This window comes from Gastrolobium bilobum, unplaced genomic scaffold (genome assembly GCF_033153095.1).
Source record: "Gastrolobium bilobum isolate Gb01-03AN ecotype WA unplaced genomic scaffold, APGP_CSIRO_Gbil_v1 utg2361, whole genome shotgun sequence".
NCBI classification, from domain to species: Eukaryota; Viridiplantae; Streptophyta; class Magnoliopsida; order Fabales; family Fabaceae; genus Gastrolobium; species Gastrolobium bilobum.
In genome coordinates, this window is record NW_026898473.1 from 325,468 (window position 1) to 341,242 (window position 15,775).

At 38.1% G+C, this 15,775-nt stretch overlaps 1 protein-coding gene across 4 annotated transcripts in view; it reads left to right on the forward strand.

Moving 5' to 3' along the window:
- The first annotated feature begins 486 nt into the window (after positions 1 to 486).
- The window catches only part of LOC133316538 (glycine--tRNA ligase, chloroplastic/mitochondrial 2), a 42,599-nt gene continuing 27,310 nt past the window's right edge, over positions 487 to 15,775 (forward strand). Inside the window, exons 1-11 of one of the 4 annotated variants that reach the window (XM_061518291.1) lie at positions 487 to 769; positions 883 to 933; positions 1,651 to 1,718; positions 2,037 to 2,118; positions 2,228 to 2,291; positions 10,409 to 10,464; positions 10,600 to 10,677; positions 11,942 to 12,016; positions 12,103 to 12,173; positions 13,955 to 14,071; positions 14,186 to 14,287. In XM_061518291.1, the coding sequence (XP_061374275.1) occupies positions 509 to 769; positions 883 to 933; positions 1,651 to 1,718; positions 2,037 to 2,118; positions 2,228 to 2,291; positions 10,409 to 10,464; positions 10,600 to 10,677; positions 11,942 to 12,016; positions 12,103 to 12,173; positions 13,955 to 14,071; positions 14,186 to 14,287 (1,025 nt within the window). In that variant the 5' untranslated portion in view covers positions 487 to 508. Of the gene's footprint in view, positions 770 to 882; positions 934 to 1,650; positions 1,736 to 2,036; positions 2,119 to 2,227; positions 2,292 to 10,408; positions 10,465 to 10,599; positions 10,678 to 11,941; positions 12,017 to 12,102; positions 12,174 to 13,954; positions 14,072 to 14,185; positions 14,288 to 15,775 lie in introns of those variants that run through there. The other 3 variants (XM_061518292.1, XM_061518294.1, XM_061518293.1) reach the window with 3 other exon arrangements.

The window sequence follows — 15,775 nt, forward strand, 5'->3', positions numbered from 1 at the left end:
CTAAAACGACGTTGTTTTGGGATTGAAATATTAGAAATTATAATTATAAAGACTATAATAATCATGCAATAAATTAAAATTACAAAAACACTATGATTTCGGCCCCAAAATGATGTCGTATTAAGCTTACTGTATAACTTATCTGCAATAATTACAGAAAAAACGAATCCTAGTAAATATATTATTATTATTTTCATGGGGAAGGATATTATAACAACCAAGTTGTGTTACTACCATGTTACTACTAATCAATCTCACTGTTAGATCAATTATGTTAATCTAACAGTTATATTTATTTCTATATTTGTATAATTATGATTTCTCAAATTTAATACTTTATATTTATTTTCAGCCTTGTATTATTATGATTTCACTTGGTAGTATACAATATCCTTCCCCTATTTTCGTTAACATATACCTTGATTTGATTTTGAGTATGTAAATTGAAAGGGTTAAACCCTATCTTATCCCCCATTTGTGGAAGAAGCATAAGGGTAGTGTGTGTGCAATGATGGGTATCATGGCGTTGCCACTCGTCATCTCCGTTCTTAAACCCCACGCCCCGCGCCTCTCACTGTTCCGCCACGCCAACCCCACACTCCTCCTCCGCCGCCGCAGCCGCCAATTCACTGCCGCCTCCGCCGCCACCACTCCTCCTCCTCCTTCCCTCTCACACCACTCTTCTTCTTCTTCTTCCTCAACAAACCCGAACATTCACGCCCACAAGGCCTCATCCCTCACCTTCCAGCAAGCAATTCAGCGCCTTCAGGTCCTCACAACTCCACCCTCATCCCATTTTTTTATTCAGTTTGTGAGAATCATATTGCAAACGGGTCATTTTTTATTTTTTTTTGGTTAATTCTTTCAATGTTGATGTTGCAGGAATATTGGGCTTCCGTTGGATGTTCCATAATGCAATGCAGCAACACTGAGGTAGTTAAACTTGCTGTGTTGCCATTGATCCATTCAATTGTGTTCTAAAATTGTTGTTGTTGTTGTTGTTATTATTATTATTATTTGCTTTTAAAATTAGTCTTCAGGATATGAAGTCCAGTTTTGAACTTTGGACCATGTTAAATTATATGTAAGGAAAATATTTGTAGGCATGTGTGATTCTTTTTTTCTTGTTTTTACTACTGAATGCTGCAAGGTACTAGGCTAGATATTGGATTCTATGTGCTGGAGTTATTGCTACTAGTTACAAGTGGTAACATTTTGTTTTAAAATTATTAATGTGCCATTAAAAATGTGCGTGTGTCTTTTAATTTGTTGTTGTTATTATTATTCTTTTATTTTAAGATTTGTCTTCAGGGTATGAAGCGAAGTTTTGAACCTTGGACCTTGTTAAGTTAAATTATATGTGAAGAAAATATTTTATGGGAATGTGTGATCTTTTTTTTTTTCCTACTGTTTGTTGCAATTTACTTGGCTAGATATTGGTTTCTATGTGCTGGAGTTATTGCCAGTAGTTACAAGTGTTAAAATTTTGTTTTAAAATTCTTAATGTGCTGTTAAAGGTGTGTCTTTTTAATTTTGATCTGCAATAGCTGCTTTCAAGAAGTTTTTAGCATGTTGGTTTTGTCTGCTACTAGTTCATTCTCATGTGATAATTATTTATGGTACATATTTCTTTTTGGCTATATTGAGCAGGTTGGAGCTGGGACTATGAATCCTCTTACATATTTAAGGGTTCTTGGTCCAGAACCATGGAATGTTGCGTAAGTATGTTTTAGATGTAAGTTCATTGGTTTATGCATCGATTTTCCAAAATATAAAAGTTATGTCCTTCCCCCCTGTAGGATTAGAAAGTTGTAGCAGATACCAGTTACTGAGTTCCATTATTTTTAATTGTATTCTTTTAGAAGGTCGCTTCTTTTCTCAGAAAAACTTTTGCTTCTAAGCCTACTTGAGTGGATGCTATTTGCTTTTAATATTTTATTTATCAGTTTTTGTTATCTCTACTTGTAAATGATGAATGAGGAGTGTGAGGGTTTTGGATCTGAAATTCCTGGTGTTTTTGACTTTTATGATGAAAGGTATGTGGAACCTAGCATCCGCCCTGATGATAGTCGATATGGAGAAAACCCAAATAGGCTCCAAAGACACACTCAATTTCAGGTCAAGTTTGATAATATGACCAAATTCATAATTTCAATTTATTAGATTGCTTTTCTAGGATGTTGTGTTCATTTCTATCATTGAATTCTTGGTTGCTTTCTGATCTCAGGTGATATTGAAGCCTGATCCTGGAAATTCACAGGACCTTTTTATCCACAGCCTTTCAGCGATAGGTATTAACTGGGTCTAATATTCTCTGAATTAACTAAAATAGACTAAATTATTCTGTTCATTTGCTATTATTGTTTTGATTTACGAGCATTTCAGGGCACCAAAAAAAAATGGCATGAAAATGTAAGAGAAATCTTACAAAAGAAGTAATGAAACTTCCTGTTAAGAAAACTTAGAAGCTGTTAGAGAATAATATAAACCATTAAAATGATCCTCACCCAATAGCTTAAGCTTTTGGGTTGAATTGGTTCTTTACATGGTATCAGAGCCTCGTGTATCGGGTTCGATCCTCACCGCCCCCCACTTTCTTTCTAGTGGAATTTCTTTCTTAGCACAGGTAGGTGGACCTATGTATTGTCCACACTTCAAGCCCAATGGGCTTTCTTGTGAGGGGGTGTGTTAGAGAATTATATAAACCATTAAAAGGGCCCTCACCCAACAACTTAAGCTTTTGGGTTGAATTGGTTCTTTACAGAAACTTTGGTTGGAACATGTTAGAAATATAATATAAATATAAAACCATTCATCTGCTTTCACCTAATAGCTTAGGTTTTGGGAGATTTGGCTGTTTGACATATTATCATAGCCTCTATGACCACATGGTCTAGAGTTCGGTCCTTGTTGACCTTATTCTTCTGATAAATATTTAATTGTGAAATTTTTTAGCATAAGTAAGTGGGCCTTTACATTGTCCACTCTTCAAGCCAAACAAGCTTTTGTGAGAAGGGGCGTGTTAGAAATATAATAGAAATATAAAATCATTCATATGCCTTCACCTAATAGCTTAAGCTTTTGGGAGAATTGGTTATTTGACAGAACAGAATGATGGATTCTGGTTGATGATTTATAAGTTATTTCAATTGCTCAAGGTTGTAGAGTGCACAGAATCTAATTGTCTCTGTGATATGTCTTTGGCATCTTCAATGTATATACTATAGGTGACCTCCTATTTGGTTTTCCAAGCATTTGGGTATTAAGAGTTTAGATCAGAAGGGATGATTGGTTTGGGAGTTAGGGGTTGTTGATGGTTATTGACAGTTAGAATACTAGTATAGATTCATTAGCATTTTTAAAACTTGTTATAATATTAGTCAACTATAGTTATCACTGCAGTTAATTGCTGTTGATTAGCTCAGTAATGACTAATTAGCTCTTGTACTTGATGCACCAAGTATAAATGAGATAGACTGTGTGTAAACATGACGCACAATTTCTCCCAAATACTTTCTGTTTCAACATTGATCATTGATGTTTTGAGTATCTGAGCTGATATAAGATACACTTGGGGTGGAAAGTAGAATAAGCTATAATAGTTGATAATGCATGCCGTATCCATGGGAGTCATTGACTACTTTTATATAAACTTGTTTCTTAGATAGAATTCATTAGGAAATGATAGAAACCATGAGCAGAAACTCACAATGAAACTGTTAGAAATAATATTATTTTATTATTATTAGAATAGTCTAGATTGTGGGCTTGGCCCATTAGGTCATCCCATTAGGTCTTTTTAGTCTCTATAAATAGAGAGTCTCCTTGTACAGACTTATACACTTGAATATACAATATATTTCAGATTCAATTTGGTATCAGAGCTCTCGATCTGAGGGCTCTACTTCCGCATATAAATTTTTTCCTTTCGTTGTACTGCCGTGCATCATACCGGCAAACCTTTTTACCGCCGTGCATCATACCGGCAACCTTTTTCAACCCTCCGAACATTGTTAGACCCTTTTCGATCTCAGATCGTCATCCTCCTTCATTATTTGACCAGAAAACACTGTTCACATCGCCAGAAACACTGTTCCGTCACTGTTCATCACTGTTCCGGCCACCTTTCAGGCGAGAAACCACGCGATCAGGATCCCCTCACGCCGGCGACCATTTCTGTCCAAGACCCGTCCCAAACGGCCGCCGCACGCGCCTCCACGCGCCACCACAGCTGTCTGCGCGTGGGCCTCACGCGCCACCTCTCTCCGGCGCGTGTGCACTGTTCCGGCCACCTTTTCCGACCAAACCAAGGCAGACAGGCTCGCCTCTGCCTCCTCCTTCCAGATCCAGTGACCGATCGTTGTGGGTCTCTTCCGTTCGAGGGTTTCCAGTGCAAAAGTCGCTACTTTGTTCCTTTTTCGCGTAATTTTTACAGTTTTTTTGGTTGTCTGATCGCTGTTCCTGATGGAAGGAACCAGTAAACATTCTTCCGGCATCATTTCAAGTGCTATTCCATCTATCACAACTCTGAAATTGACCGGATCTGCCACTTACAAGACCTGGTCTACCTCCGTTAAGATCTGGTTTACCGGTCAAGGCCATGACAAACATCTCACCACTAAGAAGACTAATATTTCCCAAGATCAGATGACTGAATGGGAGAAAGTTGATGCTCAGCTCCTCAGTATTCTTTGGCAATCCATTGATTCATCTCTTCTCAATATTTTCATTCCTTTTGAGACCTGCTATGATGTGTGGACGGAAGCCAAAATCCTCTACACCAATGATATTCAACAACTTTATTCCATTGTCTCCCAGATGATGGATTTGCGCAAATCACCCGAAGCTCGTATGGAAGTTTATGTTGGTAAGATTCGTTCTTTGATGCAGGAATTTTTGGCTATGTTACCTCATGCTGCGGATGCTACAGTGTACAAGACGCAAGTGGAGCGTCTCTTTACGGTTGTGACTCTCTCTGGTCTCCCTGACGGATTAGAAAGTGTTCGTGAGAACATTCTAACCAGTACTGCGATTCCCAGCATATCCCAGACCTTTCAGCGCCTTCTGAATCTTCAAGATAAGGTGGCTCCCGCACACGTCACAGCTACTGACTCTACTGCTCTCTTGTCTGATTCTGCTGCTTTAGTCTCTCGTGGTAATTGGAACAATGGTGGACGCGGTCGTGGTCGTGGCCGCGGACAAGGCGGTCGCGGGCCCATGACTTCATATGGCCCAGGCGGGCGCGGACAGACGATGTCGTATGGACAGGGTGGCCGAGGACAAAGGCCTCGGTGTAATTATTGCCAATATCTGGGCCACATTGAAGAACGTTGTTATAGAAAGTACCCTCACTTGAAGCCACCACATATGAACTTTGCTCAAACAGATGTTGTGCCGCCCTCTACCGGATCAGTGACTATTTCCGCTGCAGACTATGAGGCCCTTCTCCAGAAGAGTTCTTCTCAGCCACCTGCTCCAGATACTGGTAATCATGTTGCTTGTTTTTCTCAATCGTCTCTTGGACCCTGGATAATAGACTCAGGTGCTACTGATCATCTTTGTGGTAATAAGGATCTTTTTACTTCCCTTACCTTTTCTAATAATCTTCCCTCTGTTACTCTTGCTGATGGCACCAAGGCTCCTGCTCGTGGCATTGGGCAAGCCAAACCAACTCCCTTCTTGACTTTAACCTCTGTTTATTACATCCCTGGCATTCCTTTTAATTTAATTTCTGTTAGTCAATTGACCCATTCTCTTTCTTGCTCTATCACCTTTTCTAAACAGTCTTTTTCTATGCAGGATCTGGGTACGGGGAAGACGATTGGAGCGGGCGGTGAGTCACGAGGTCTCTACTATCTGCATGCACCCTCTGCTCCAGTTGCATGCTCTCTCACAGAGTCTCCTGAGCTTCTCCATAGCCGTCTGGGTCATCCAAGTCTCTCGAAGCTTCAGCATATGGTTCCTTTTTTGTCAGGTCTTAAGTCTTTGAATTGTCAGTCTTGTCAGCAGGGAAAGCATACTCGTTCTTCCTTTGCTAGTAGAGTCAATAAAAGAGCTGCTGCTCCCTTTTCTATTGTTCATTCTGATATTTGGGGTCCGAGTCGGACTATGTCAGTTTTGGGTTTTCAGTATTTTGTAATCTTTATTGATGATTTTTCCCGTTGCACTTGGGTTTATTTAATGAAAAATCGTTCTGAGTTATTTTCAATTTATCAAAAGTTTTATGCAGAAATAAAAACTCAATTTGGTGCTTCTATTCAAATCTTGCGCAGTGATAATGCAAAAGAGTATGTGTCTCTTGAATTTTCTAAATTTTTGGATACACATGGGACGATACACCAGACTACTTGTCCCCACACTCCACAACAAAATGGAGTCGCTGAACGTAAAAATAGACATCTAGTTGAAACTGCACGTACTCTTCTCTTTCATATGAACGTCCCACTTCGTTTTTGGGCAGATGCTATTATCACCTCATGTTTCCTTATCAACCGCATGCCCTCTTCTGTGCTAAATAATGATGTTCCCCACAGTATTTTGTTTTCCGGAGCACCTTCTTATCCTCTGCCTTTACATATTTTTGGCTGTACTTGTTTTGTTCATGATCTTACTCCAGGTAAAGACAAGTTGACATCCAAGGCCTTCAAATGTATTTTCCTTGGGTATACCCGTTTTCAAAAAGGGTATCGTTGCTATTCACCTGATCTCAAGCGTTATATCGTTTCTGCTGATGTCACTTTCCTTGATCAGCAGCCTTTTCACTCTACTCTGTCTCCAGTGTCACAAGTTGATCAGGTCCTTCCTGTTCCTTTTCTTGACTTGTCTTTACCAGCTGCAGGTGCCCCTATTCCAGAGGAGCAACCAATTACCTCCATACCTGCTGATCGTCCTCTCCTCACATACCAGCGTCGTCAGCCTGCACCTCCTCCGACTTTGCCTCTTGATGACTCGTCGCCCTTTCCCGTCGGCTCTTCTCCTCCGGATCCTCCATCAGAGACTCCTCCCATTGCCCTTCGGAAAGGTATTCGATCCACTCGAAATCCTCATCCCCTTTATTCTTTCTTGAGTTATGACAGACTTTCTTCACAACATTTTACTTTTGTTTCTAGTCTCTCTTCTGTTTCCATCCCTAAAACCACAGGTGAAGCACTATCTCATCCAGGGTGGCGCCAGGCGATGCTTGATGAAATGCAGGCACTTCACTCTAATGGCACTTGGGATCTTGTTCGTGCTCCTCCCGGGAAGTCTGTTGTTGGTTGTCGATGGGTGTTCACAGTTAAAGTTGGTCCTGATGGCACTGTTGATCGCCTTAAAGCTCGCTTAGTGGCCAAGGGATACACACAGATCTTTGGTCTTGATTATGGGGATACCTTTTCTCCTGTTGCTAAGATGGCTTCTGTTCGCCTGTTTCTTGCCCTTGCCGCCATTCATCACTGGCCTCTTCTCCAACTTGATATTAAGAATGCTTTTCTACATGGTGACTTGCAGGAAGAAGTTTATATGGAGCAACCACCAGGTTTTGTTGCTCAGGGGGAGAATTCTGGAATGATATGTAAACTTCGAAAATCTTTATATGGCCTGAAGCAATCTCCTCAGGCCTGGTTTAGCCGCTTTAGTTCAGTTGTTGAATCCTTTGGCTTAATCAGAAGCAAAGCTGATCATTCTGTCTTTTACCGGCATAGCTCTTCTGGCCAGTGCGTTTATCTCCTGGTCTATGTTGATGACATTATCATTACAGGCAGTGATCAGATCGGGATTGATCAGTTGAAAGAGCATTTATTCAATCAATTTCAGACCAAAGATCTTGGCAGACTTCGATATTTCTTGGGGATCGAAGTTGCACAGTCTAGGCGGGGCATTTCCATCTGTCAGAGGAAGTATGCACTGGATATCCTAGATGAGACTGGAATGTTAGGCTGTAAACCCATTGATACACCTATGGACCCCAATGTTAAGTTATTACCAGGACAGGGGGAGCCACTGCCAGATCCTAGTCGCTACCGCCGACTAGTTGGAAAATTGAATTATCTTACTGTGACAAGGCCAGATATCTCCTTCGCAGTGAGTGTTGCAAGTCAATTTCTTGATTCTCCCTGTGACTCCCATTGGGATGCAGTTATTAGAATTCTCCGATATATTAAAAAGGCGCCAGGAAGAGGTTTATTATATACAAATTAAGGGAGTTCAGAGATCTCTAGTTATTCAGATGCTGACTGGGCAGGTTCTCCTTCAGATAGACGATCCACCTCAGGGTATTGTGTTCTTTTCGGAGGAAATTTGATCTCTTGGAAGAGTAAGAAGCAAACTGTGGTCGCCAGATCCAGTGCGGAGGCAGAATATCGGGCAATGGCAAATGCAACCTGTGAGCTCATCTGGCTGAGACAATTGCTGAAGGAACTCCATCTCTGTGAACAAAGGCCTATGAAGCTCATTTGTGACAACCAAGCCGCTTTGCATATATCCTCTAACCCAGTCTTTCATGAGAGGACCAAGCATATAGAAATTGACTGTCATTTTGTTAGAGAAAAGATCCAGTCAAGGGAGATCGAGACAGCATTTGTCAATTCCAATGATCAACTTGCGGATGTATTCATTAAAGCTCTTAGAGGTCCCCGAATAGATCATATTTGTAACAAGCTGGGAGCTTTTGATATATACGCACCAGCTTGAGGGGGAGTGTTAGAAATAATATTATTTTATTATTATTAGAATAGTCTAGAATAGTCTAGATTGTGGGCTTGGCCCATTAGGTCATCCCATTAGGTCTTTTTAGTCTCTATAAATAGAGAGCCTCCTTGTACAGACTTATACACTTGAATATACAATATATTTCAGATTCAATTGAAACTAAGAAGACTAGCCTGTCCCTTTAAAGTTGTGCTGGTAGAATTATTGCTAGAAATTCTGGATTTACACTTCAGCATAATTGAACAATCTCCTGCAAAAGAATTTTATATCTTTTCTACTCCTAAAACTGTGATAATGAGTAGTAAAAAAAATTCAGTTCAGATGAGTATCTCCAACAACCTACAAACAGCTGACACCAAAGCTGCCATGCTACCTCCCAACGTGAAAAGAGGTGGCTATTTGTTTCAGAACTTTAGAAGGACATGAAGCAAGCCTTGGGAGAAATGGCCTGGCCATTTGCATTAATCCTATCAAGCACCACTGTTAAACAAAGGCTGTAACTCGTAACTTTGAGGGGGCATTTGACCTTACAAAAAGAATTAGCTAAAGCTAAATTTTGTGGAGCTGGGGATTAGAAATAAGAAATAGAGAATTAATCTTCTCCTTTGTTTTGGATTTAATGGCCACAAATTGTGTCTTTCTTGGGGATCTAAAACATGTTCTGCTGATTTGAAAACTAGTAACTGCTATTTTAGGAAAGAAAGCATGAATGACTAGATTTCTTGATGCATTTGAATCAAACCAAATAGCATTAGCATCATTAATAGTCTAAGGTGGGCGGTGGGTGATTTCAAAGGAATTGGAAGAATGTACAGATATGCATTTGCTTATCTTTTGTCCTATTGACTCTACCATTGGTCAAAGATTTTGTTCCTCATAAGCCTCTTATGTGTATTTGCATATTGCAAAATGTGGTAATGAAGCAATTTAATAGTATTAGAGATATATTTTATGGCTGTAGTGTTCTGTGATATCTTGATCTATTTTATGTGTCACAAAGCAATTTGATCCTATTAGAGATATATGCCAATGTTTCTACATGATTTGACTTACATACTTAACATATATATGATATTTATTTTAACAGATTGTCATATATCTGTAGCTGTAAATGTATGTTCTATGTACAAAAGTCAGAACCTTAAGCCCCTCCCCTTACTGGTTTAAGCACCGGTTTGGTTTTCATATCATTGTGTTAGCCATATGAGCTAAAGGCTCTAAACTCTGCCATCGGCATTAAAACTCGGGAGACCACTCTTAGCCAACTTTCTACAAAGACCAGAAACAACCTCAAAAACATTAAAAAAAAGACCAGATATTTCTAAAATATTCATGTCTTCAGCAAGGAAAAGAGAATTATAATCTGCAAACTGCAAATTAGACACCTCCACGCTCTCCAATCCCACCTAGTGATTGACCTCTGTTCAAACCTTGCTTGCAACCTTTCCTTAACAAGTTGCTCAAAGCATCATCCACCAAAATACGCAAAAAAGGCGATAAGGGTCTCCCTGCCTCACACCTTACTCCCTTTGAAAGTTGTGACTAAGTTACTGGTATACCTTGACCATAGCAAAAAACGTTTAAGAAGTTTAGTTTAATTAGTTATTCAAAATGGGGAAAAAACTCAAGAAGTTTGTGCAGTTCTTACTGTACCTTATTTTTTATATTTCCTGATTTTAAAATCCTGGGTCTGAACTTGTGGAGTTCATTTATGTGATAGGTATTGATGTGACTGCACATGATATACGGTTTGTGGAGGACAACTGGGAGAGTCCGGTAATATTTATTGTTTTGGTTTATAGTTATTTTAATGCTGCTTGCAGAAATGCAATTGAAACATTTTGTCTTTTAAATCTCATACTGGTAAAATTGTCATCTCCCTATCTTTATACTAATTGAAAATGCATATAGGTTCTTGGTGCTTGGGGTTTGGGCTGGGAAATCTGGATGGATGGGATGGAGATTACTCAGTTCACCTACTTTCAGCAGGTATGTTTTGTTGCTTAGAGCGAATTATTATTATTTTTAATGGAGAAGAAAAATTTTCGGGGAGAAGAAAAAATTACAACAGGTAAAGAACAAAATATCCTGCTTTACAGACATGGGAGCTTTTTCCATAATAAAAAAAGAAAACAGCGGGATTTTTTTTATGTACCATCACTTTTTTATTTTTATTTATTTATTTATTTTTATTTTTATTTTTATTTTTATTTATTTTTTAATCTCCTCTTATTTATTGTTGGATTCATCTACCACTAACCCCAATTAGCTTGGGTGGTGTTGAGAAATATAGTCCCACATTGGTTGTATGGGCAACTAATGTGATGTTTATAAGGCCTTGGACACTCTCACCCTTTGAGCTAGCTTTTGGGGCAACTAATGTGGCCAGGCCTTGAGCACTCCCACCCTTTGAGCTAGCTTTTGGGGTGATGTATTCCAAGGTTCTTTACATGATATCAGAGCCTCGCCGCCGCCCACTTTCTCTTGTGGAGTTTCTTAGCATGGGTAGGTTGGGCCTGTTGCATTGTCCACTCTTCTAGCCCAATGAGCTCTTTTGTGAGGGGGTGTGTTGAGATATATAGTCCCACATTGGTTGTATGAGCAACTAATGTGGAGTTTATAAAGTTTTGGGCACTCCCACCCTTTGAGTCAGCTTTTGGGGTGGTGTATCCCAAGGTTCTTTACATGGTGTGGCTGCTGGGATACCATGTTAAGAACCTTGGAATACACCACCCCAAAAGCTAGCTCAAAGGGTGGGAGTGCTCAAGGCCTGGCCACATTAGTTGCCCCAAAAGCTAGCTCAAAGGGTGAGAGTGTCTAAGGCCTTATAAACATCACATTAGTTGCCCATACAACCAATGTGGGACTATATTTCTCAACACGCCCCCTCACATGAGAGCCCACTGGGCTTGAAGAGTGGACAACATACAAGCCCTTCTACATGTGGAAATTCCACTACAAAGAAAGTGGGAGGCGGTGAGATTTCGAACGCTCTGATACCATGTTAAGAACCTTGGGATACACCACCCCAAAAGCTAGCTCAAAGGGTGGGAGTGCCCAAAACTTTATAAACTTCACATTAGTTGCCCATACAACCAATGTGGGACTATATTTCTCAACAAAAGGTGCTGTTGATCACTTTTTTACTTGCATCCTTTTGAGTGCTGATCTTTTGCTGAAAATAAAGAAGCCCTTTTGAGTGGTTCTTTATTGTACCATTTACTTTCATGGTCTCATCTCTCTCCCCCTCCAGGCTGGAAGTCTACAGTTATCACCTGTATCTGTAGAAATCACTTATGGCCTTGAGCGTATCCTCATGTTACTGCAGGTCTGTTGGCTAATATTCCTTTTTCTTCACTCAATCTCTATCACCCATTAAATAACTTCAGAAAAGTTTCATAAATTTTGTGACAGGGAGTTGATCACTTTAAGAAGATCAAATATTCTGATGGAATCACATATGGAGAGCTGTTCTTGGAGAATGAGTACTTGATTACTCTGACTGCTGTTTTTTGAATTGCATTTTATTTTATTTTCTTTGTGGTGAAATATTGTTTGGAGTTATCATCAAGAATGTTACCCTTTTTCTTCTATTTTGCATATACTTTTATAACACAATTTTTTTAACAAGACAAAAACACTTATGATTTGATGGCTGTTCTCTTGGCTCGAAATGAAAGGAGCGTACAGAGAAGGACTAGGAAAGCTAAAAAAAGGCCACTAAAGTACTGTAAAGCAAGCAATTAGTTTCATTTCATAAAGAGTTCATTATTTGAAAGGAGAGTTCAGTTAAGGACAAGACATCCTTGCGAGACAACCAAAGTACTGGAAAGCAAGCAAAACAAAATTTAACACATTAGGTTAAGAGACCTGTAGTTCATGAAAAAGGCTGAAGAGAGGAATGAAAGTGATAACTAAAGCTGAATGGAATGAACTGTATTGCACCTCCTCTTTTTTATTCCTCATCTTAATTATTTCATTTTTCACTGAAACAAATCAAAGTTTTGCTTGTACAGTGGATGAATACAAATGCCTTGGTGTGAAACAGCATATGCCAAAGAATTTAACAAGATACAGGAATATTAAAAGAGAAACTGAGTAACTGACTCAGAGATGAAAATAATGAAAACTGTGGTAGCGGTTAAGTAGACTTTAGCCTTTGGAAATTATGTGTAGCATCACAAAATGTGACGAGCTTATGTCAGAAAAAATTGGGGACAGATACAAGTAGCTTATCAGCCATCGAGTACACCCCAAAGCAGATGGTGGTACTAGACAATTATAATGTAGGATAATTAATGTAAAGAGTAGTTAAATTTGCTATGTTGACTTTATTAACCATTCTAGTAGTTTGTCTATCCTAAATTATAAATATGTTCACTGGGATATCCTATAATATAATTTTCTATCACCCAAGAATATTTGGTGTGATGGTACACCCAATGGCTAGCTAAGGAATAGGTTTTAAGGCCTGTTTTCTTCTTGTTTCTGCATTTATGAGGATATCTTATCCTCCTCCCTTGTAATAGTTTTCCTACCTGTCATTGATAACTATGTATTTTTATAAATAAAAAATATCACATTTAAACAACTGTCACACTCAAGCTTCCAAGAATGATGTTCTTAACACGTGATTTTTACTTTAATGTGCAAAATGTGTTTTTTTGTTCCATATCTGTTTTGCGCTGCTCATACACTTTGTTGCAGTTGATTTGGTTCATTTTATTATATCTCCATTTGTGAAAGCTTGAAATTTGAAGTAATGCTCAATTATATGATATTTCAATATGAAGCTTGTTATGTCACATAATGATGTCAATTGAAATGATTGTTATGATATGCAAATCTCAACATCTTTAGGGCATGGTCTGTAGTTGCAGAACTTTCATTAAATTCTGAGTATATACCTTTTTTGGTCCTCAGCAAATTTTACGATGCCCGTTTTAGTCCCTAGCAAATAAAAAGGCCCATCGTGGTCCCTAAGAAATTCAAAATAGACCCATTTAGAATTGTGGTCCCTCACAAATTCAAAAAAGATCCATATTAGTCCCTAAAATGACTAAAATGAGTCCATTTTGAATTTTTTAGGGACCACGATGGACCTTTTTATTTGCTAGGGACTAAAACGGGCATCGTAAAATTTGTTGAGGACCAAAAAGGGTATTCACTCTTAAATTCTTAATGCTATGGGTCTCTTATTTGTGTTGTGCTAATCTTGACTGCATTGTCTGTTTATGGTGATAATATTTTGTTTTTTGTATTCTAGAAAGGAAATGAGTGCATATTACTTGGAGCATGCCAGTGTTGATCGTGTCCAAAAACATTTTGATTTCTTTGAGGAGGAAGCTCGTTGTTTACTTTCTTCAGGCCTTGCAATCCCTGCGTATGTTTATGGCATTTTATTTTTCTGTTATTCTTACCCTTATCGGCTGTTCAAAATGCTTTATGTTTCTTCGCTGTCTTTATTTCTGATGGATGTTTTATTACTGCATGCTAGGTATGATCAGCTTCTGAAAACATCTCATGCTTTTAATATCTTAGACTCTAGAGGCTTTGTTGGAGTAACAGAGCGCGCTCGATATTTTGGTCGCATGCGTAGGTAATGCTTGTTGCCCAACTGGTAACTCGAGTACATTAAGGAGCTCTTTGTAATTGCATTACTTCGATAGTTTGATAAAATCTTAATCATGATTGAGAATTATTCCTTGAGATTTATCATGATATTGTCCTGTGAAAATCTCTCAAATCAAAAGTTGGGTACATTGGTAATATTGTGTTCTCAGCTCTTATCTTTAACATGACAATCTGTGGTATTCTTGTGCAATTGTAATAAAAATGGATCAGAATTTAGGAAAGAAAACATAATATTATTGATAAAATTCCTCTACCTTTGAACCTGTATCAATGGGATACAAGCTCAAAGATGAAGAGATACAATAAAATGATGGTAACAGAGAATTGTTATCTCATACCAGGATATTCTAGAGTCCTGTCTCTCTTTTCCCTTCACTCTTCTGAAATCAGAACCCTTGACTGAATAAAATCACTGGCCTCCCTTCTTGTGACAGACCAGCCCCCAACCCTTTACTGGAAGCATCAGTTTCCAGAATAAAGGTTTTTGAAAATTTGGAACTGTGAGTACAGAAGCATACTGATGCTCTTTTAGTCTGTCTTGGTTTTCTGATAGCAGGTTTTGGACATTAAATTGTTATGCAATTCTGTTCTTGACATTTTTGTCAAGTTTCCTAGTGCAAAACTTTCCTCACATGTCAATCAGATTTGGAAATACAGGATTCCATAACATTAAGCCATTTCTCTTGTCTTTAAAATTTGTCTTGTCTTTAAAATTAATAACATTGATTGAAAGATAGTATTACTATGTTAGTGTGTCTTTGGTGATTTATTATCTGGGCTTTAACGATTTTCGTGGAAACGGGATCAAATCACACTATCTATTGTAATATTCTTCTGTTGATACTGATATTAGTGTGATATTAGCAGTGTTGTAAAAACGTAGTGTCGAAACGTAAAAATGGACCGTGTCTATGTTTTTATGACCAAAATCGAGTCAAAACGGTAGTTGAAACGGGTTTTGAGTCGAAACGGTTCAAACGTAATGTCGAAACGTAATATGGATTTGTTTTTGCATAGTTCAAATATATATATATATATATATATATATATATATATATATATATATATAAAACACGTAATAATAAAAAAATTATATATATTTTTAGTCATTAATTAGCTTAAATTTAATAACTTATATAATTAATATATTAAAATTATTCTATATAAATTAAAACAAAGATTAAAATTGACATTCTTATAAAATAAACATGTTTGTGGGTTTTGGTATTATATATGTTGGATATATATTTTATTTTTAATACGTTAGTAAACTTTTACGTTTCGTTTACGTTTTGCGATTTTACGTTTTTGCTCACCCCTACCGTTTTTTCATAGACTCTACGTTTTAACAACATTTGATATTAGTATGTGCATGGTGGATTTACAATGGAAGATGAAGAACTGAATCGGAAATAGGTTAAACAGGATATTCGAGAGACTCTGCACTCTTCCT